The 24,186-nt window shown below is 43.1% G+C and overlaps 1 protein-coding gene across 1 annotated transcript in view; it reads right to left on the bottom strand.

Annotated features, from left to right (window-relative positions):
• COL13A1 (collagen type XIII alpha 1 chain) overlaps positions 1-24,186 on the bottom strand; it is a 650,895-nt gene that overhangs the window by 489,953 nt on the left and 136,756 nt on the right. The window contains exons 5-6 of the mRNA XM_069242266.1: positions 22,988-23,023; positions 9,958-9,984 (exon numbers count right to left, since the gene is read on the bottom strand). Coding sequence (XP_069098367.1) covers positions 9,958-9,984; positions 22,988-23,023 — 63 coding nt within the window. The remainder of the gene's footprint in view (positions 1-9,957; positions 9,985-22,987; positions 23,024-24,186) is intronic.

The following is a 24,186-nucleotide window of genomic DNA, read 5'->3' as shown; positions in this document are numbered from 1 at the left end:
TTAACGCATCTGCTCTTAGATTGTAACTAATAGGGAATAAAACTCATAAAATTCTACTTAACTGGTGTGGTTATTCATGGCTGCAAGGTCATGGTAGAGGTTTGAATTGATTAATGACTTTGAAATGTATTGTTATGATAGATATTGATGACATTATTGAGGTATTGATTGACATATTGATTAGCTATCTCGTCCTAAGGTGTCTCTCAACTGGGTCAAAAGATTAATTGGCCTAAAACGAGTCCTGATGTGTAATAAATTATCATAAAGTGACGCGTTAGCACTAGTTTTGATTCTTCCAGATGCCTGGTTCTTTTCCACCAACCTATACTGTCTATTTACTTCAGCATTGTACATTACTTTTCATGCCTCCTTTTTTAGTTTTTCTATCTTCCTCTTCTTCCTTTCTCCCTTTTCTGCCCTTTTTTGCTTCTCTTGCCCTACATAAAAGTCGGATGATGAAAAATAAGTCCCTGTCCCAAAAATGAGTGATAGTAGGGGAAGCGCTGTGTGACCTTAGGAGGAGGGGCAGGAGCCCTTGAAAACTTGTTCGCGCTCCCGCCGTCGCGGGAAGCGCTGTGTGACCTTAGGAGGAGGGGCAGGAGCCCTTGAAAACCTGTTCGCGCTCCCGCCGTCGCGGGAAGCGCTGTGTGACCTTAGGAGGAGGGGCAGGAGCCCTTGAAAACCTGTTCGCGCTCCCGCCGTCGCGGGAAGCGCTGTGTGACCTTAGGAGGAGGGGCAGGAGCCCTTGAAAACCTGTTTGCGCTCCCGCCGTCGCGGGAAGCGCGCGGGCGGCGTCCGGGCGAAGCCCGGGCCAAGGGCGGGCCCGTCCTGCGCCCGTCAGCGGCTGACAGAGGCTGGGCTGGGCCACCCCCCTAACATCTATCTCCCAAGAAGGCCATATTGTCCGCAGTCCCTTTGTTATTTCCTACTCTGTCTCCCCAGTCAGCTGCTCCATTTAATCTGACACCTTATCATTTAACCTTGCACCTACACTAACACCTGATGGGCAAAAGGAAAGCAACAGAGGCAGGGGCCGGGGCAGTACTAAAAGCCAAGCGAAAAAGGCATAAGCATGCTGCTAGCAACTGCGTTATGGATAGAATCGACTCTCTCCTGGGCGAATGCAACGGAATACTAACTAGCCCCCAGGGAAACATTTCTATTGCAACTGGGGAGGGGCCCACTTCAACTAGCAGGAAGGAAGGTTCCATGAAAATCGCTGAGATTTTCGTGAAACGTGGGCAACAAGTTACTGACACTACAGGGGCGGGTGAAAGTAGGAACGTTATCACCCATGCGGCCCCCTCCCTAGCAGAAGACCTACCACTTGCCACCAACGATTCCATCCAGCTCAGTAACCGCTTCAATCCCCTAACCAACCTCCCTGAATCACGCGACGACATCAACCCAGACACCCTGGCAGATGGGCCAGCAGCAACCAACACGCACTCTCCTCATGTAACCCCACAGAATATCGAATACATACAAGCTCTAAGGAAGGAAGTCACAGAACTCAAGCATATGGTTAACTCATTACTTGCAATAGTAAAACAGCTAACCCACGCAAATAACACGACCACCAGTAACCTTGCCCAAAATCCAATCCTATTAGGCATCACAACAATCTCGCCCAACTCCTCGGCTTCTAGCCACGCTGGCCCTCACCCTACCAAAGAAAAGACCATGAACTCCCACCAGTCTCCCCTCTTCCACAATTTAGGCATAGGAAATTCACTAGACATCTATCATAATACCCTCAAACCCATGAGCAACACCGCCTCAAAATACTCTACGCAACCTGCCACTGACCAGTCCCATTTAGGTAATATAGTTCTAATGGTTAACGTTCCCAAGTTAACCGCATTGTCGCGCAAGGAAGGGGTAGATTCTATCAAAAACAAGGCAATCCACTGGATTCGCCATGTTAGAGGCTGCCGATCCATAATACGCGAGGACCTAATTACCGTAGTACGACGGCCAGACCCGGGAACTCACTTTGATATCCTAAAACTGACACTCAAGAACAGGACCATGGCAAACAATCTGGTGGCCCTAGACGCAAGAACAAGCCCACCTGCACACTCACGCATCCAGTTTAAACAGCCCAGGTCACCCACGCTCCACGAGGAACGCCCGAGTTACCACCCGGCAGAAAACCTATCCCCTCTTGGTAAACATGATTGACTCACAGCCCCACCTAAAATCTATGCAGGCAAACCTTGCAACCTTCCAACATCCATCACCCCCAGATCCTCCTTTTACCCCACCACTGTCTGTCCATGTATTCACCCCCCTACCCATGACACCGCGACCATTTCCGGCTCACTGAGCAATCATGACAACGATGCTCCACCCATCTTGCAGGCACATTGCCCACCAAACCTAGAGCTGCTATCTAGGCCCGCAAGCATCTCCTTGATCAGGACCAGGCCTGCTCCAACAGAGGAACATCACCAACCACCACAAGCCTCACGGGCAAACATTGGCATCAACCCATCCCTGCTCCCCCAGCCACATCTGCCAAACCAACCCCTGACAGCCAACTTCAAAAACCCCGGGCATTTAGGCAGGACAACTCAGTCACAATCTGGGGTACGACTTGTCTCATGGAACGTGGCAGGTCTGAAATCTATTCTTCCCCTTCCATCCTTCTCCTCATTTATTGACGAACATGACATATGTCTCCTACAGGAAACATGGTCACTCGACCCACTCTTCCGAACAGGCTACTAAAATTTCCACATCCCCGCTGTGGCCAGCACGAGAGGCAGGCCCTCAGGGGGTCTGACCATCTGGATCAAAACATCGCTTAGCTGCCATATATCACAGCTACCTACCGCCTCTCCCGACCTGTTAGGCCTTCGTCTATCCTTTGGGCCTGACTCTGTGGTGAACATCTTTAATATCTACGCTCGAGGGGTCAGGGGGGGTCAAGTCTCCAAAACCCTCTGCGCCCTCGTAGCCCTCTTACAAAATTATCCCCGCCATCATAAAACCATTGTGGCTGGAGACTTCAACGTCACATTCGAACCCCTTGACTGGGACGATCTTAGGTCCACCCGCGAGGAAGATCAAGTCTGGTCTATCCCCGCCCTGTCCATTCCACCCATCAAAAGGTGGACGTCGGTTGCGATTCAGGTAAAATCATTGACCATGGAGTTTGGACTCAGGGCGCTAAATGGCAGAACTAATTCAGACACCAACGGTAGTCACACATACAACAAAACGAACCACACCAGCAGAATCGATTATTGCCTATTCGATATAAGATTATGGCCTCTAGTCATCGATATGACAATCATCGAACGGACCGAAAGTGATCACAACCCTCTCTCTGTCCACACATTAGCCCTAGGTAACCTCCCAGCCACGTCTAACCCCGCAGCAGTAGCACCCGAGGGTATTAACCTGGCCAACAACAAAAGACACCTAAAATGGGACAATATTGTGGCCCGGCCCGCACTCATCAATGCTGCCAACAACACCCTAAAATCCACACTAAGGGACCTAGAGACAGGTTCTGCAACACCCCACCAGGATATTAGCTCAATCCACACCTCCTGCTTTAGGGATATCGCAACCCACTTCTCAGCACCCCCAGCCCACGACGACAAACGACCCAAAGCCAGGCACCGCTGGTTCAACAAAACGTGCCGGTCCCTAAACAAGCGCCTAGTTCAAGCCATTAAATCCAAGGACCCCATCGCCATCCGCGTAGCTAGGAAGTCCTATAAATCTGCAATATGCATAGCCAAGCGTGATCAAGATAGCAAATGGTGGACATCACTCAGCGATGCTGTGCGCGAGAGAAATTATAGTCTGTTCTGGTCCCTGGCAGCGCGAGGCCCAGAAACCAGTGGTTTGGACATCACAACCAATATTGCCCCAAGAGACTGGATAGCCCACTTTAGTAGTCTGTACTCCCCTGATCATGATAGCCCCACCTCTGTTTGTACGGGCCCCCTCCTACTTCACTCATTAGCACCAACCACCGCAGCACCCCTGTTGTTCTCCCAAAGTGATATAACTTATTCTCTAAGCACTCTAAAACGCGGCAGGGCCCCTGGTTCAGACTGCGTCCCTGCAGACCTAATCTCAACAGATCTAGCATCCTGGTCAAGATATCTCACCATTCTAGCTAACGCAATAGCATCTGGGGCGCCAATTCCCGACTCTTGGAAAGCGGCCATTGTTATTCCAATCTTTAAAAAGGGCGACAGATCTCTTCCCTGTAACTATAGACCCATTAGTCTAATTGACTGTGTCCAAAAAGTCTTCTGCCACTGCCTCCTAGGGAAGATAGAAGAATGGATAATTGACCACGATATCCTTAGCCCCCTCCAAGCCGGTTTCCGAAAAAAGATTTCCACCACTGATCAAGCCCTCAGATTCCTATTATTATATTGGAAAACAGTGTTCATCGGTAAAGGCAGCCTTTATGTAGCTTTCGTGGACCTCGAATCTGCTTTTGACCTAGTACCTCGCAACAAACTGTGGGTCACTCTCTCTCGGATGGGAATCCCGGAACACATCCTTGCCATTTTGATACGACTCCACGAGGACAACTACGCACAAGTCAGGTGGGGCAACAAGGGCCAACTTACCGATAGAATCCACGTCTCTAGGGGTGTGCGGCAAGGTTGCGTACTTGCCCCGACCCTCTTTTCCCTGTACATCAACGAAATTGTCCCCTCCCTCCTCAGACTGCAGGCTGACGCACCTTCACTTGGCACACAAAAAATCCCAGTCTTACTCTTTGCCGATGACACTCTTATGATATCTAAGACCCCTAGTGGTCTAAGGAAACTCCTTGCGTGCTTCGAGCATTTCTGTTCATCCCAGGGTCTCGAAATCAACGCAACGAAAACCAAACTAATGACCCTTAATCCCCACAGATCTTTCAAAGGGAAATTTACTTTAGAGGGCTCCTCACTCGAGAAGGTGGGCATTTTCCGCTACCTGGGCATAACACTCACTGACAACATGTCCTGGAAGCCACACATAGGAAAACAAGCCCTTAAATTAAGACAAACAACTGGGGCTCTACTAAAAAATTTCCACCTCTCACACACAAAACCAATTCGCCCAGTATTACAGTTATACGAAGCCCAGGCAGTTTCCTCAGCGCTCTACGGGGCTGAACTTTGGGGTTATAGCAAAACCCAAGACCTAACCACCGCTGAAAACAACTTCTTAAGAAACCTTGTGTCCCTTCCGCTAAGCACCCCACTGTTCCCTCTTTTCAAGGACCTCGGCATCAAACGCATTGGTCACAAAGCCCGCCTGCGACCTCTGCTGTACTGGCGACGTCTCTGGACCACTCCGGAACTTGTCATCTTCACCGAAGCTCTACAGGTCATCCTAAAAGCCGACCACCTGCACAGAATCCCTTGGCTACGATCCATCAAGGATTTACTTCACTCTATCGGGCTCGATGATCTCTGGAACTCACCAGCCACGTCAGTCTTTCCCTCGAAAAGCGAACTAAAGAAACTTTACTGGCAAAGGGCCAACAACGAAGACATTCGGGCTGCACTCCACACTACATTATCTTGTGACTTTGCCAACCTAAAAGAGTCATGCAAGTACGAAACTTTTTGGGACCTAATCACGGCCCCAAGGGAAAGGAAACTGTACTTCCAGCTCCGCATTGGAACACTCCCATTAAGACTTTTCACCAGCAGCTGGTCACACAACGAATCCACCGCATGCCCTGCTTGCAAAGCCCCCGTCGAGAATCTCCCTCACCTCCTTTTTGCATGCCCCGCGTATACTGCCCCCCGTAGGAAATGGCTGGCCCCGGCATGCAGACTACTGGGAGCACGCTGCTCTGCGCTAGCTCTGCGAATCCTTAGATCAGACACCAGGCCAACGCTAGTGATCGCTATCGCCAAATTCCTCGGAGCTAGTTGGCTTATCAGAGGGAAAACTCTCCCGGACAAAGACTCCAAATAAGACTGTCCCAACATCCTGCACAGTGCATTTCACATCATTTCATTTTATCTAATTTCGTTCCATCTTATTCTATCTCATTTTTATTCCATTTTAATTTTTATTTATATTTTACTCCCTTTGATCACCATAATTACCTGCAATTTTATTTTATCATGTGCATTTATTTGTATTTATTACTGCTCGCGCTTTTTTGGCTCTTGTAGCCGCAATAAAGCTTCTTTGAATTGAGTGATAGTACTCTCCAAACGCAATGAACAGCACACATTAGCCACTAAGGGGCAGATTTAAGAGCCCCTTGTGCCACCTTAGCGCCGCCATAGCATCATTTTTTTTGCGCTAAGGCTCCCCCATGCCATTTTTCACAAAGTGGCCCAATGCATGCATTCCACCACTTTGTAACCCCTTGCACCACATTATGCTTGTGTCAGGTATAATGTATGCAAGGGGTCGTTCCCCCTTTAGGGGGGGTTGAAAAAATGGCCCAAGGAAATCTAAGTGATTTCCGTGCACCATTGTTTTCGGCACTTTTAACGCCTGCTTAGAGGAGGCGATAAAAGGGGGCATACAATTATTTATTATAGGCCCCTATGTACTCTGCAGGAGCAGCGCCAACATTTTGGCACTACTCCTGCAGAGTACATCAATAGTGTAAAAACAAATTACGCTATTGCCCCCTCCCCTGCACCATGGGGCGCATTATTTTACATATTTTAAATATGGAGCACACATGGTGGCAGTAGGGGGCGTTAAGTGGGGCAAGGAAAGTGGTGCTGCACTAGGTGGAGCGCAACTTTTCTAATATCTCTTTCAAAAATCATTTGTATTATGAGGCTCAAACATAAATCCGAGCTCTCTCCCGAATGTCTACTGCTTTGATGCTTGAAATAAGAACACCAAAGTGCGTGTTTGCCCCATCTACAGCTGCAAAACTAGGAACAAATATACTAGGACTGTTTGTGAACTTGGGACTGTTCTTCTACCCCAATACATTCTCTCCTAGTTAATATAATGAAGATTTTGGTAGAGATCGTATCCTCTATTTGGACTCCTATGACCAGTCAAGTTTATGACATGCGTAAAACTGGCTATGTTGCCAATCTACCCCGAAAGCCCTCACTTCCCTTTCTCACCCTACTAGCTGTCAACTCATTCTGAATATTGTATATGGGTATGTAAGTTTGTATGTATGTATGTGGGTTTGAGATTTATGAAGAGAAAGCCTGTCTTGCAAGTGTATATGTGTGCATGTAGGATACCGCATGCATGATGATTTTCATGGCAGCCAGCAGGGCCTTAGATATGCTCGTCAGTAGCGAACTGCATTCTGTGAGATAGGACAGCACCAGTGCTGATCCTATTTCACAATGGAAGCACATCACACTAAACTGAAGCTACCACATCTTTATTGAATGAGGCCATCATAATGAAATCAATAGCCCAATACCATGCACAATGCCTCCTGAAAGTATAGCTTACATTTAAGAACTTCACAATTGTGAACCCTGTGATCCAAGTGCCTCCAGATTCCTATAAGATCTGCTTGGAAACCAGTTCCAATATATCATCTACCTTCAACTCACATCTGAAACTGACTGGAAGGGAAGGGCATGTTACACTATTATTTCTCACCTTTGCCTCCCAAACCATTGGCAGTTCGACCTCCTACTCTAACCACTTACAGACTCTCAATGGACTTGGGAGAAAGCAGAGAAAGGCAGTGAGCTGTGTTGATGGTGTAGTTGGAACACAATGAGTTCTTCGTCCCAACTCCTTGAATGCCACATCCTATGCCATCTTCCTCCATCCTGGTATCCTGAGATGCAGGTGGACTATCCTACAGATCAGTAAATCAGTCTTTGACATCGGCTCTTGTTGCATAGTAACTAAGTCAGGGTATCACACATGATGGGTTGCTAGAGAATCCACATGAAAAACAAGGGAGATGCTGAAGTTAACCCCACCACCGTCCAGTTTATTGGAATGCATTGTTCTCAAGAGACAATAATTTGGGGGGTGGCACTTATGTGTGACGTTTCTCTTTTCAACACTTTACTGATTTTTTTAAAGATGTTTGAGCCAGACAAGTAGGACAGGCTTACAAAAAGATTTAGACATTGAACCGCTAGTAAGCACTAATCTCGATTTTTTTTATGTTGTAAGAGAAGCATCATGTCGGTTTCTGCGATGCATGTAAAACATATGCTGCATTGAAGGCTTAGATGCCATCTGAAGTTTAAGAAGCATAAGTGTGGACAATTTTAAATCTCCAAACGAATGTGTTTAAAAATGCACCAGTTATGTCAGCCTTGGCTATGGCATGTTTTATTTTACATACATTCAAATCAAAGATTGCACGTTTTCTAAATAAGGCACAAAATGGAAGTGCTCCAAGTCAAGGTAATTGTTCACTGCTTTAAAAGGCACATATTTTGAGGATGTGTACATCTTAAGCCACCCTGCAGGAAGCAGCTGCCATTTCCTAAACAATACATCCTTTCCATTTCAAGTGTGTCTTGCTTGGCCTACACACTGAGGCATTTGTCCTAAAACAGACCTTTGTGTTTGAAAATGTCTGTAAAAAGGCTGTAAAACATTGGTCGTAAATACAGACAAGCTTTTATGATGTGTTGTACCATGAATTACTACCTTATAGTTGTTTCCAAAATGTGCCTGAAAACTACAATATCTGTATCTAGAACTCTCACAAGAAAATTGTCTGTAATGATGTGACAATCATTTAAAATATTTAAATTGATGAGCAATTGATCCCCATAATCTTCCCAAGTCACTAAAAGTCTAAGGGGGTCATTACGACCTCAGCAGTCTTTTTGCAAGACCGCCGAGGGACCGCCGTGCGGAAGACCGCCTGTGCAGGCGGTTTGCTGCTCGGCGTATTATGACTGTTGGCTGCTCTCCGTCGTTATTCCGACGGAGAGCCGCCAACAGCCATACTTGCGGGCGGCGGGGAAGTGGAGGTTGCTCCACCTCCACTGCCACGCCAACAGAACACCGCCCAGCGAATCACGTCCTGTGATTTGCCGTGGCGGTGTTCTGTTGGCGGTCTGGTGTCGGCGGAGCTGCCCCCATGGCTCCCGTCCCCTCCCGGAGGATCGACAGACCAGGTAAGTCGATCGTCCGTTAGGGGAGGGGGGTGGGGGGGTGTTGTGTGTTGTGTGCGTGCATGGGGGTGTGCGTCTGTGTATGTAGAGGGGGTGTGTGGGTGCGTGTATGCTTGCAGGGGTGTTGTGTGAATGGGAATGAGTGCATGTGTGGCTGTGGGTATGTCTGTATGGATGTGTGCGTGTATGTTTGAATGTGGGTGTGCGTGTCTGACTGTGTGTGTGGATGTAGGCATGTATGTCGGGGTGTGTGCGTGTGTGTGTTGGTGGTGCCTGCATGCGTGTCGGGTGTGTGTGAGTAATGTTATGTTGGAGGTCGAGGTGGGGAGGGGTGCCCTGCCACCTTTGGGGGGTGGCAGGGGTGGTGGGGGGTGTAGGGGAGGGAGTCGGGGTGGGGGTGGGGGGTGGTGGAGACCCCTATCAGTGCCAGGGAAGGAATTCCCTGGCACTGATAGTGCTTACCGCCATGGATTTCATTGCGGTTGAAACCGCTGGAAATCCACAGCGGTAAGCTGGGTCCAAATACCGCCGGAGGTATAGTGACGGCCGCCGGGCTGGAGACCCAGGTCTCCAGCCCGGCGGTCGTCTCCGCCCTGGCGGGCGGGACGGAGAACCGGCGGATGACCATGGCGGTCATAATTCACCAAGGTAAGACCGCCAGCCTGTTGGCGGTCTTACTGCCGGTTCTCCGCCATCCGCCAGGGTTGTAATGACCCCCTAGGTCTATTTTCTCTCTCCGTTGATCCCTTTTTCCCTTTTTCCTTCTTCCTTTCTCCTTTTTCAAGCTTAATAATACAGATTACAATACCAAATCCAGAAGTGGGATAGAAAAGGAAGAACAGTGCTATGTTGGAAGGCTAATGAGAAATAGGGCACTTACTGGTTTACCATCTAATCCAATTGGACCCTGTAAGAAAGAAAAGAAGTGTTAAGTACAGCTGTAGATTCCCTCGGTTATCTCTTCTTCATCTCTTTGATGGCAAGTGTCCTTAATTAAGCACAAGTTTAGGTTTCAGTGCACAGTAAACAGCGACCATTTAGAAAGGTCCGGTGGACTTCCAGTTACCACTCACTCTTTAATATAGGCAAATAATTCAATCAATCAATTAATGAATCAATCAATTACTCTGTTGCTAAGTAATACTTTCTTTTCATCATTTTATGGTACAAACGTTCGAAGCAAACCCTTCCCTGTGCACAAAAATGAAAATCTGTAACTACATTTTGAAGAAAGGTAATAGCCTATATATGTCATTCAGAAGTCTCGGATATTACACAGCAGAAACATCTGTGATTTGTGGACCTCTGTTATTTCTAGGAGAATACTAGAATCTAGCAACTGCATTTCAGGAATGAAGGCCTTTCTCTAGTCTGTCCAAAATCTAAAGATGTGGAGCCTTAGTTTTGGCCAGAAGAGCATTAATGCTGTTTAGTGTATAAGGGTAACTTTATATCGAATGTGGACTGTGCTGCTTGATGTTGTAGACTATGGCGTTTTGTTGTAGGAGCAACCATGGTTCAAGTTGTAGCTTTTCACCCAGAACTACTTATAGTCGCAGCAGTCAACTGAAAAGGTATTTTTTAGGCCAAGTTTGTATGATATTGTAGTTGCGGAGAAGCCATTAACAATAATTAAAAAATACGCCAAGCTAACAGTGGGGTACAATTTACTTTTGACCGCAATGACACCAAAACAACACATATTGGCTGTTCATTTGTTATTTTATTTTTAGGTCGCACGCGCAAGCGCTTTCCGATTTGTTGTTATCTATCTGTGGGCTTTTAACCACACCCATCTCATGCACATCACTTTCACTCATTCATGGGCTTGCCTTTCAAAAATCCCTTGATCTCATTGGGAAATGCTTTATGTTTGTCCCGCCTTGGGGTAAATTTGTAACTGCCTTGCAGACTGACCCTGTTACATGGATTATTGCATGATTGCCAGTTTACTTCAGAGTGTGCTTCATGACGGCCATGGAGCTCACAGAGCCAACAGAGCAAATTCCATCTGCGGTATTGGAGCGCTGGTCACATTGTTCACACTGTTACCTAATCAGAGTCATTTCTTTTGGCTCTCCCCTTCACACTCCATAGCTTTCCTAAAAACACTAGTAATTGATAAATGCTTTACTAAAAAACACAGCAATCTCAATGCAGCTCTCCCGGCACAGCAGCAGAGGTGATACTGCAATATTCACTGCATTCAGGAAAACTCACCCAAAAATGCTTTGCAAGCATTCTTTTTCAAAACATGTTTGCCCACAACTCAGCCTGTGGGACCACCACCAAAATGTTCAGCATGACATACTATTTCTGTTTAGGTCATCTCTAGGTCCCGCACTAGGTTAGTGGGGACCCCGAAATAATAACCCCTCACACCTTTAATGCCTTTTTAAGCTCTCTTATGGCTGGAACTTTTTATTTTTAAAGCTGGGAGCAGTTTGTATTCTAAGGACCTTAATACTGCAGTAGCCCTGAAAATGTCTGAGGCACTAAACTCTCTAGGGGCTAAATATATGGTTGCACTGCATTACATTCTGCTATTGTGTTTTCATGTGGTTATGAGCTCCGGGGCTAACTATATGGTTACATGACCATGTTTCTTACAAATGCTATTTTTATTGTGATGTTTTCTAGGGGCTCTTCTAAGCATTACAGTCAACATAATACAAAATTGGCTGCACTTGGTCGTCCCATAATCTCATTTTTGGGTCTCACCAATCAGTCTCTTTTTAATCTCTCTTATGGTTGAAACTTTTGTTTTACAGCTGAGAGTGGTTTGTGTTCTGTCTTGTTTGTAATATCATTGTAGTGGATCTGCTAGTCCTGGAAATGTGAAAACGTATAATGTACTACACATGTTTTTGGGTATTTGTTTTCATGTGGTTATGCTTTCTAGAAGCTAACTATATGGTTTCATCATTATGTTTTTTTGTAAATGCTATTTTTGTTTTGGTGTTCTTTAGGGCTGTTCAGAGTACTATAGTCTAATACCAAAAGTTTATTTCTGGTAAAGGTTTCTATTGGGTTTATATGATAATTGTATATGTTTTATTAATCTCTCTGTATTGCAATTATGAACATGATTCAGGCCACCTTAAAATCCTTATTACACTATGACTGTTTGAACACTCTTGATATGTTTGACCAATTTGTGTGGCAAGAAAAGTCCAGTTATGAATTTACAACACCAACAGCTTTAACTCAAGCAAATGTGAGACCCATTGCATTGCAAATGCTTGTTTGAGTTTACTTACCTGCCACTCTATCAGCTTGTATTAGGACTGATTCCCTATTATACCTACCAGCAGGCAGAAAATAATGTGTTTGCATGAGTGTATGTATTTTTTAAAAGGAAAAGATATGTGCTAAATGTACAACTAGTAAACCCACATCCACTAGGGCCTTGGTTCCATGTAGGATTGTTTTTGTGCAGGAAGGGGCACCACCCTGCACAAAACCAATTCCCTTAGGCATATTCCTCTATGTGTGCTGCAGAATATAGCACACATAGAAAGAGGAAGTAACAAAGAGGAAAAAAAGTTATTTCTCTTCCTTACGCCTCGCTTGGGAAGGTCTAGCGAGAGTACAAGTTGAGGGTAGACGCAGGTAAACCCGTGTCTACCCAATTTTTTTCACTGGGTGGCCGCCGTCTACCCTGCCCAGAGGGCGAACCCCATAAAAATATGCTAAACTTGTCCCTGTGTGATTTTTAGACACTGGGCCACATTCAGCACTGCCTTCACATTGTCTGCTTTTTTACGAGCAACAATGCTCAGGTGGTGAGGTGGCTTGCCAGATACCAGCTCGGCCCATAACAAAGGCCGAAGTCAAGGGGCCATCAGGCCACCTTTTGTTGGAGTATCCTGGCTGGGAGCTATCGGGAGCCTTACACCTGAATGCAATGAAGGGGAAACAAAGACACACAGCTTATCACTTCACAAGCAGTTAAGAGAGGCATGCTTTCGACTTTGTTCGGTCCCTGTAAATAAGACATATGCATGCCCTGTAAAAAAAAGTCTAACATGTTGGTCTTTCCAGTATTTACACACATAACAATTTAAATCCCACTATCTTGTTTCATTTCTTTTATAGCACTATAGCACCACTCATCTAAATACAAGGTGTCCCAGCACTTCACATCACAGCTGATTTTCCGGAGACAGAAAGATCTCTGCAGCAGGTGTCTTAACCCCATAAGATATTTTAAAATGCATACTTTGTAACCCATTAAGCAGAATAGATGTACTGCCACATGTCTCCTTATTGCCAATTTCTTAGTGGCATGGTTTAAAAAAAAAATGTATAAGTTGAGGCCAAGATTTTGTACTGAGGTTGCATCACTTTTTTTGCAAAATCTCATTTGTATTTTATTGCGTTCAAATATACTCATGATAGCCTTGCTAAACAGATGTGTGAGGTCTTAAGACCTGATGTCACTTCTTGTGATGTCACTTCCTGTGATGCCATGGGCTGTGATGCCACGCCCTGTGATGACATATGCGGTCACGCTCTATGATGTCACGCACTGTGATGGCATGTGCCATGATGTCACTTGCATACTGTCTGGCTTTTTTATACCCCCACTACTTACTGTAGGACTTGTGCCCTAGACGTAGCATTTTGGCGCATTCCCAGGTTTACCTGTTTATGGTAAATCTGGGAATGCGTCAAAATCCATTGGAGTTGCATGGGAACAACCACACAACACTCATGGACTGCCTTCCCAGGGCAGAACAAGGAAATGCAGCGATTTGCGCGTTGCCTTACTCCAGATTTATGGAGCTATTAGGGCCACGCAGAGTGGTGCATATGCATGCGTGGTGAATACTCGATGGAAACCGGCTCAAAAATGTGCAGCGCAGTGTTTTGAACACCCCAAAAACGCATTATTTCTAAGACACACGTTATGTTACAATCATTATAACAAAATCACTTCCTGGGTAAATTTAAGGAAGGAGATATTTAAATGCATGGCCTTTGGCCATATAAATTCTACTGACATTGTGGCATGACTCTGGTGACTCAGCGGACTAAGGCCATAGCATGAATCTTTGTTTGATCTCATGGTCACGGGTAGTGAATCCTGACAGGTGCACTCAGACTTTCATCCTTCCAAAATCGGTAAAATGAGTATCATTAAGTTGGGTTAGATTAAACGTGTCAGTCAACGTCAAGGTCACCTACGGTGGGCTGTACAAGTGCAACTTATTTTATTAAAAAGACATACAAATCAGGGTAAATTCCTAATATATGGAAAAACAAAAATGTCTGACCACACAAAAACACGCTTATGTCCTTAATATTGGCTAGCACAGCCTACGAAGGACTTGCCATTTTTATTATGAGTGGCCTTTTTATGTGCAAGAGAAAAGAAGTAGGTTTTTTTCCAATGCAACAGCCTTAGAATTACCTTCTTCTCGTGAGGAATGTTTTGTGTGTATCTTTGGTGAAATAGGTTTTTAGGTACTGCATTTTGAGATTATTTCAACCCGTTTGTGAAGAACTATTGTATAAAGTCTGAGACACAGAGTGTACCACCACACTCTTGCTCTACTGATTATGCAAAGCTGGAACAGCAGCCACGGTAGATGTCAGACCCCTCTCAGGCGCCAGCTTGAACATCATCATAGTTTTCATATTGATGTAAATCTAGCCCTCTCCCAATTGAGCTAGGGAGTAATCCTACGGCTTCTCTGGTAGGCACATGTTGTCATGTGCATTTCCTTTCAATTGACACAATGGAAAACAAAATAGACTAAAATAAAGCACCGGTCACTTTGTGGATGAGGTCAGGGCCGTCAAGGGTACAGCAAGAGCTCAGTGACATTCTTCCTAACTATCCCTATCTAGGCTGAAAGGTTTCAGTTTTTTTTTTTACTTTTCTGTTTTCTTATTCTTAAACATCTATTCCACTGATCACATTATAAGTCTATCCTTGCTGGCTCAAAACGACCCACTTTCTGACCATTATTCAGCAGTTTAATGTTGAAATGCATGAAACGCAGACGCCCCTTGCTACATGTTAAAGGATGGCTTTTTCTTACATCTCACCGTTTGACATGGCCTAGTTATAGTACTATTTTGTTTGATATACATAGAAATAAAAAAGGAGCACTGAAACCAGTGAGCTTTAGCAGAGCTGTATTAAGGTATCAGATTGTAAACCGTTCGATTAAAATGTCTCTCCTGCTGTAAAAGCAGGTATGACTGTGCTCAGGCCAGGTTCCTGGATTTGTATGGAACCCTGGGATTCAAATACTTGGTCAAATAGAAGGTGTTCTGTATACCCGACTCAGAAATTACTTTTGTGTATGTACTTGCAGCTGTTGAAAGATATGTTTTCTTTCCAAATTGTCAAGAGAAAGCATGTAAAAGGTGGCAAAACGCAAGATCTGTTATTTCAAGTAAGATATATTAGATGTTCCACCAGCCATTTGAATGACTACCAATATTTGGTAAAATGGAAAACACATTCAATAGCCCTGTTCCAATCGAATTTTGGTCAGTGGCAGTTGTTGCACTACCTTTTCACTCTTCTGTGAAGTAGAACATGAAAACTACCCTTTCATACAAGTAAACGTCAAGCAAGGTTACTTCTTGACATCTTCTAGCCTTGCTGTAATTGGGTAACAATGGCATATATTGAATATATAGTGATAGGAGCATATAGCACAACTAAAGGAAAGTAACTTCGGTGCCCCTGGCTCTTACAACTACTGAATCCATGGTCAACAGTTGCATAGATTACTTACAGACATAAACCTACCAGTCAGCCCTCCTTACATAGACAAGCTTTGGTAGCTCAATAACCCCAAAGGGGTACATTTACAAATAAGAATACATATGAGTGAGTAGGATTAACTCTGCTTGGCTAGTGTCTCTCTCTTTATTGCAATATCATAGAAATCCAGATGGTACCTTATTTGTAGATTTCAGGTGTAAACTTAATCTTAGCTACTTTTGGGAGTGTATGTAGAATGCATCTTGCTATTTCCGGATAAGCAGTTTCTCTCCAGAGGGAAAATACTTGCCAGAGAGAGCAATCTCCTTTCCTATGGAAAAAACCCTTTCCTAGCATTCATAATATATGTGACAATTGTCATTCTCTGATCATCCTACAAAAAAATCCATTCTGACTTCTTTTTGGTGAATAACTTCCCACGTGCTTTCAATGTGGGAAATACGATTGTAAACTTGAATGAATACTCGCAAAGCTACAACTTTCAAGGTTGTCACAGGTTTAAGCATGGCTGCCTTCACAGTAACACCTCCACCCCGCGTAAATACTCCTGTGAAAAAGGCAATCAAGAAATTACCTTTCCACACTAATAAAAGGAAATTCCATTTGTGTATAATGTGGTTTTAAATTAGGATTTGCAATTTACAAACTTAAATCCAGGCTTACGTGGACATAGTTGAAAAAGCACATAAAGTTTTGTGAATGAGGTCCCAGAAGTGCAGAGACTTTTAGGTTCTTAAGGCACCTACAGCTATGCCTCCTCCTTACATGATCCTACCAGACATTGACATTGCCGAGGTGTACCTGCATATGTCTTATTAAACTATTTAATGAAACAAGCATTGGCAAAGTCATATTCCTGACTTGCCTTTGGAGTCCTGATTAAAACAGTTAAAACGCCAGCTTCAGTGTAAAACTTTTTTTTTCTGAACACTATGCAAATAGAACATAAAGCAATTAAAAGTATAATGATTTCTCGTATTTGGAGGTATACAAAAGTCCATCATGCATTACAATGCAGGCACTCCCTAGAAGGCAGAATGATACACCAAACAGCTGACAGCATGAGGTGAGATGGTACTGTTCCTAAGGGTAGAACCAAATCCCACTCTAAGAATTGGTAACAATGGCACCTACTCATAGCTATACTCTCAAGCAAGGTCTGAAAAGGAGACATGATCTGCTACAGCTAAACAATCACAAGACTACGTCAGCACAATATCACTAGGTGCCATGTAGACCTTCAAAGGCCCTTCATTATCTTCTGTTCACTATTCACCTTCATATAATGTTGGTATTCAGCATAAGCTCCCTTTATTCCAGTGCTAATATCATTTCACTCAGATAATGATTTGGGAGGGGGACCTCACTGTGATCTGAATTGTATCCATGTGTTGTGCTTTATATCCAGCAAACACTAGCCTCTGCAGAGCAGGGAATGACACTTGAGACGTTTCTACAAGTCTAGTAGAACGTTTGGGGTGAAATTGGTACTTGGAGGTGATTAGATTAATGAGATCCTCCACGATTTTTAGAACTAGATTTTGGTTGCTAAAGTAAGAGTATATATGATAGGTTAGTAGCAGCCTACTGGCGACATGGGCACCCTTCTGTAGCCGTTGTAGGGATTATTTTGTGCTCCAAAATGGCATCAAAGGTAGACTGCAGCATTCCTATGGAAAGAAGCTGAAAGGGAATGTTGAGACACATTACAGAGATCGTCCCAAGAGAGAACTTGTCTTTATCACTAGATATGTATGTGACTCATTTTCACTTTGCGATTTTAAAGGACCCTTTGCAATGCCTGGACTTTCTGGTGCAAGGTCATTGTTACTGTTGACCGGCCTTTATATTGAGTTGAAAACTACTTCTAGAAGTTTATCCAGTGAGCTGGTAATCAAAGTAGTGAATAATAAGTATTGACAATAATGCTTAATCTAACATGGATGAATGATTGATCAAGTGTTTTATTCTCACCGGTTGCTCAAAGATTGTAGTTCAATGTGGCTATCTGTTTTTTTTTGCCCAGTTGCAATAAGTGTCTAAATGGCAACCATTAATTCATAGGAGTTATCTTTGATCCCGGTCTCTACTCACAGAATCACCTCGCTGATTGAAGCATTTCATAGTTTCAAAGCAGAGTTTGTTTATGGGTGATTTATATTTTTTAGCTGTGGAATACAGACTTTAAAAGAAGTTTTTTTATTTGAAGCTCAGAAGGTCTAACATGAAGCTTCAGCTTTTCTAAAAGTGTTACTACACAAGACAACTTCTGGATTCTAGGAAAGATTGTGTTAGAAATTGGGTTGCTAGTTGGCAGAGGTATGCACCCTGTCCAAGTAGGGACCATAATTCTAGTCAGAATAAGTCAGATACACACCCTAAATTAACACATTGAAAGACACCACAAAAAGACACACCAGTTTAGAAAAACAAAAATCCAATAAGGTGAAGTCAAGATATGAGTTTTCAAAGATTAGATGCTTAGAATTCACTAGTAGTCAAAAGGTTACTTGAGGTCGCGAGGGACCCATGCAAATCCAAAGTTCAGGCTGGCTGGAATGGAGTGTAGGCCGGATACAGAGCCCACATAAGGTATGCTGAAACAGTACCTTTAATGGAGCAAAGCCTCAGTGTTGAGGGCATGATGCGTTGGTTCTGATCTGCACAGTCATGTAGATGCGTCGTTGTTGAGCCTCACAGTTGGGTCCCGTGTTGGCATGAACTTGGTTAAAATGAATGTGATGCGTCGTTGGTTGAGTTACGCAAACGTTGAATCCACTTTCTTCAAACAGCCTCTGTATCGATGTCGAAGGAATGATCCACTGATTTTTCACACACAGTCTGGTCGATGTGTCGGTTCTACAGAGAGCAGCTGGAGAACACACTTCTGAGGCCCCGGACTGGAAGGGGGCTCTGCAGGTAAGGGTACAACTCACAGATGGCAGAGTCCAGAAGCACCAGGATAGTTGCAGGCAGTCTTTGATGTTCCAGATACAGCAGGAGAACGGGGGCAAACCAACAAGCCCTTGGATAATCATAGGTTCAAGGATATAGAGCACAGGTCCAGTCCTTCTCACTTCAGACAAGAAGCAGTAGGCAGCAGGCCAACACAACAAAGCAGATAGCAAAGTGGAGACCTTCCTAAAGCACAGCACATAAGAAGCAGTAGGCCAATGCAGCAATGCAGTTACAGAGTGGCATTCCCTCCAGGCAGCACAGCAGTCCTTCTTATTGGCAAAATGCCCTAAGTTCCAGTAGAGTTATGATTTCGTGGGGTTTAGGGGTCCAGTACTTATACCGAGTTGAGCCTTTGAAGTGGGGGAGACTTCAAAGAGAGGCCTTAGAAGTGCATAAGGTCCCTGCCCTTCCTTCCCTGGCTCCAGACACTCTACAGGGGGTTATGCAGTCCTTTGTGTGGAGAGAGGCACAGCCCTATTCAGGTGTGTCAGCTCCTTCCTCCCATCTAGCCCAGAAAGACCCATCAGCCTGACGATAGGCCATCAGGATGCAACTGTCACACCCAAGCTCCCTTTGTGTCTTACTGTGTAGAGGGAATGCACACAGCCCAGCTGTCATCAACCCCAAACATTTATTCAAAGAGATAGGCAGAGCCACAGAATGGTGAAAGTAGGAAAATGCCAACTTTACAAAAGTGGCATTTTCAGACTTACAATTTAAAATCCGACTTCACCATAAGTTGTGAATTTAAATTGCGAGCCCAGAGACACCAAACTCCAAATTTCTTTATTTTCCCAATAGGAAGTTACACTTAAAGGTTGCTTCAAAGAAACTACAATGTTAACCTATCGGAGAGATAGGCCTTGCAGTAGTGAAAAACAAATTTAATCGTTTTTCACTACTTAGACATGTTTAACTTAAAAGTACATGTCCATTTTTTACATGCAGTGCACCCTGGTCTTGGGGCTAACTAAGGTCTACCTTAGGGGTGATTTATGTTTAATAAAAAGAAAGGTTTGGACCTGGCAAGTGGGAGCAGTTGTCATGTCGAAATGGCAGTTTATAACTGCGCACAGGCTCTTCAGTGGCAGGCCTGAGACATGTTTGAATGGCTACTGTAGTGGCTGGCACAATCAGTGCTGCAGGCCCACAAGTAGCATTTCATTTACAGGCCTGGACACATATAGTGCACTTTAATAGGGACTTACAAGTAAATTAAATATGGTAACATTGGCTTATCCAAAATTGGCATGTTTAGAGTACAAAACACCTGCATGTTAGCACTGGTCAGCAATTGCAAAGTGCACAGAATCCTAAAACCAGCAAAAATGAAGTCAGTAAAACAGGTCAGAAAACAAAAAGTCAGGGAAAACCACTTGAAGGATGCCAGGTGTAACATATTGTATCAGTACAATGTAGTAACATCATTTCATATTCCTCCACAATCGCATTTTATCTGTTCTGGACATTATTTATTTCCTCACCTGCAAAAGAAAGACACTGCCACAACATACTGCTTTCATTTCATTCTACATAATTTATGTGGGCAAAGAATACAATGCAATATTGTGTTTCATCTTTTCTTATCTCATCTAATGTTTTTGGCGGTTATCAGAGATCAATATACAGGCCAATTGGGAAAAGGATAGCATTGATTTTTAAGGGAAATAGATTACAATGTTATATCAGATGTGTTAGTTACAGTGGGGCTCAGCTTTCTATGTCTGGTACGTAATGATCTATATAAGTAGTTATGAAAAGTAATCATCCTTAAGGTGTAGACTCATGATATGAAGTCAGTATAACCCCACTTTATAATGTTTTCAAAATAGAGCTGAAAATGATGTTTCTTTCATCTTTACTTCCTCATATCAAAGATGTTTGCTCCCTCTGATAAATTTCGGATTTGATTCTGTAATGGAAAATGTTACTCCTTTCAACTGTAAGTCAACTTTGCTAACCTACTCGCTGTTTTTATTTGTTGCATATTACTGTAGCAAATGCGCCACTATTGTATGTTTATTTATTACATATAACACACACAGTCCTGTTTTGTCTAAAACTGCTACCGTTGTAAATCGTCCTGTCACCCATAGTGGTTTGTTCACAGTATATAAAACTGCAATAAATAATGAATGCTATGCCATAAGTTTCCTAAAATTCAATCTGTACATTCGTTAAAATACAAGCAGTTCCAATATGTATGGCATTTCTATTGTACGCTAAACTGGTGAGCTGGTGACCAACAGCGCATAATAGATAACAAAAGTTGACATAGTAAAAATATCAGAAGAAGGGAGGAAATTATTTGAGATCATGTACAATAATAAGGGAGCAATGGGGGCATTTACAGAACAGACTTACAAACACATCAGTACATCAATGTGCTTTAAGTCTGCTCCGGAAGGAGTGTGTGAGTGAATTGGTATAATACACCACCCTTGATTACATTCATTTAAAAAAATATTTTTGTGTGTTTGTGTTATGTTCACACTCAACAACTACTTGACCTCTTCTTAGTAAAGGGGACAAATAGGGGCGATTCGGGATGTCATGGATTCTATGGTCTTAGGTCAAAATGGTCTATTAAAATGAAGTGTGGCAGTAATGAAGATTGTGTGTCCTTCGGAATCAAATTAAATGTTCTTCAATGTATAAAAAAAAAAGTGACTAGGACAAATATAATGGCAAGCAGCATTCTTGGGGACTGCATTTTGGTATTCTGAGTTGCTGATTCTAGACCAGAGGTCTTCAAACTGGTGGGCCAGACCCACTGGGAGCCTGAATTTATCATATGGGGGACCAGGTTCTGGACCGGAGGGGCACCATGGTGAAAACGCTGCTGTGTTCTGAGTATAAAAAACACAATGTGGCAGTGTGTCACTCTAAAGTGGTCCATCTTTTCTCACATATTTCCTGGATGGGAGTGTGTGAGGGCTTACCCCCAGTTCTGATAAAGAATCACTCTGTGGATAATTTTACACTTTGGGGAGGCCAGGCAGCACACATATACCACGGCGGTATTCAGCAGAGCTACAATGGCTGAACTATTAAATTTGCGTAGAGCGTGCAATTTGTAGAAAAAATATGTTTGTGACCTTAGGGGCCCTTACGACATTTTTCACACCCAGGGGCGCAGAATTCAAAGGTTTGAAGACCACTGTCTCAGACCATATTGTGGAAAAGAAAACCAAAGTGGGATAGTAAAAGTACATAGAACGGTAAGTATTGGGAAAAACTAGGAATTGGACACAAAAAAACAGAAATGCAATAATTGCATACGTGTCTTTTAGGATTCCAGGCAACGAGCTCAATCAGATGTAAATATACTGGAATTTAAGGTATCTGGTGAGACGAAGGTGCAGGACTAAAGTAAAAATACTAGCAATGATAGTTTTGTACCGCTACCTATCTTTAACGTAACTGAAGAAACCGGGGGAAAATATTTTTTTAAGATAGTGATAATTCAGCTTAGATGATTCTTGATTGGTGTTTTATTTGCGACTCTTTGGTTTGCTGCAGTCCATGAATTTCGTCATTTAATATTCACGTTATTAGGAGCCGTTAAAATGAAATGGTTGCTGCGTCTTTTGTGCTTTATCTTCTGCTACAAGCCTGAAATAACTGTTCTCGTGCTCATATTTCTATACAATTAAAGGATATCTGGTAGTGACAACAAATGTGTTTCAAGTGCTCCTGATCATATTGATGCTAATTTGGAAAAGCCCTGGTTTCCTAGATTCTGAAATCTTAATTTATTGGCTTTGCTTTTAACGTTGTTTTTAAGATTGTGCATTTTTTATCCAGAATACATATGTATGGCGCAAGTGAAACGTTTATGTCTCTCTTAAAACATAGATCTACTGATTGTACTAAAAGTACACTTTCATTCACAACATAACAATTACTTTTGCTCGAGACCGAAAACATGGGCTTATTGCCACAAATATGCTTTTTATCATGAAACTTGCAATTTCTAAATTAGAGTTAAATTTCATGCGTTTTACAAAATAGAATTCTTGAAATTTCTACTTCTAATTAATCAAAAGGCCATTTGCATTGATGACAAAAATCTTCTAATACCATAAGTATAATGCTAGAGCGATTTTAAAATTAGACTTTTCGTCAACGCAACATCCACAACTGTATATATTCTCATGCAGCACGTGCAAGCAGAGAGTATGGCTTTAACAGGCCCACTTACAGGAAATCCCGGAAACCCTCTTGCTCCAGGCTGGCCCTTAAAAGGGGTAAAAAAAGAGAGAAAGTTGATGGTTAAAAGTGATTGAGCAAAATGTTATTATATTGAATTTCTAACCCATAATTCAAACCTGATGATTTATCTGTGTTTTGCTGTTATTCACATTTCTAGAGGTATGTTTGGCAATGACCTTTCCTTTCGAGCATAGACCAATGCCAATTGTTAGCTAGAAATTATATGAATACAGTTGTTGTGTTGCCTGTTGGCTACATACTTTTAAATGTAGATGGTTTGATCGTTCCTGGTTTCTCCCAAAAGTTACCTTTTTTTTTTTTTTTGCCCCAGGATTCTAGCTTGTGCTACAGGTAGGCCTGAAAGGCACAATTACTACGCAATTACCATCTTCTCTCTAGATCAGACAGGGTCTACACTTCTTTGCCATTTTATACTCTATTACATCGCTTGCCCTTCGGTTATGCTAATCAAATTCCTGGGAATGTAATACAACCAACACTAAACTGTTCCTTGCTGAACTTCATTTTGTTTAATAGCACAGAACTAATAATTATTATTTTATCATGTATGATGAAATACAAGCATATCTTTCAGCCAGGTAAATAGCAAGGAAGCGGTAAAGAAAGCAATACAGAAAATATTCTCAACATTCCAGTGAGATTACACGTTTATTAAAAACTGCGTACGAAACCTTGCTGCTTAGGTGTATTAGGAAGGCCTCCTATTCATCTTAAAGCCTCATGCTGCCCTAAAAAGCAGTGCTCTGCTCCCTAGTGTAAGTAAACTATTTTCTGAAATACAATGGCTTGGAGCGACGTAATAAACTAAGGCATTTATGCTTACAACCAATGCTACTTTTTCCTCTCTGTTGTAATACAGTCATATTTTAAGATTTCTCTTCAAATAAACTACTGAATTTTGTGCCACCTTTAGCTTCTACAATAGTGTTTTATTATTTCAGAGACATAATTGTCGTAATATATCCTGCAGTTGACTAAATGGTCCAAAAAGAACAGCTCTAAGAATCTGCGGGATAGGGTGTACTATTTTTCTCAGTGAGAGAATGGTGAAGAAAACAGTTCTGCAAATCCATACTCAGGGCTGGGTGTAGGAACACCTCCAAAACTATAAATCGGTGGAGGGAGGAAATACAAAACATTGTATAAGCGAATTTGGAAGGAACAATT

Source organism: Pleurodeles waltl, chromosome 6 (genome assembly GCF_031143425.1).
Source record: "Pleurodeles waltl isolate 20211129_DDA chromosome 6, aPleWal1.hap1.20221129, whole genome shotgun sequence".
NCBI classification, from domain to species: Eukaryota; Metazoa; Chordata; class Amphibia; order Caudata; family Salamandridae; genus Pleurodeles; species Pleurodeles waltl.
The sequence above is the reverse complement of the archived record's forward strand: the minus strand, read 5'-3'. Positions and strand labels throughout refer to the sequence as shown.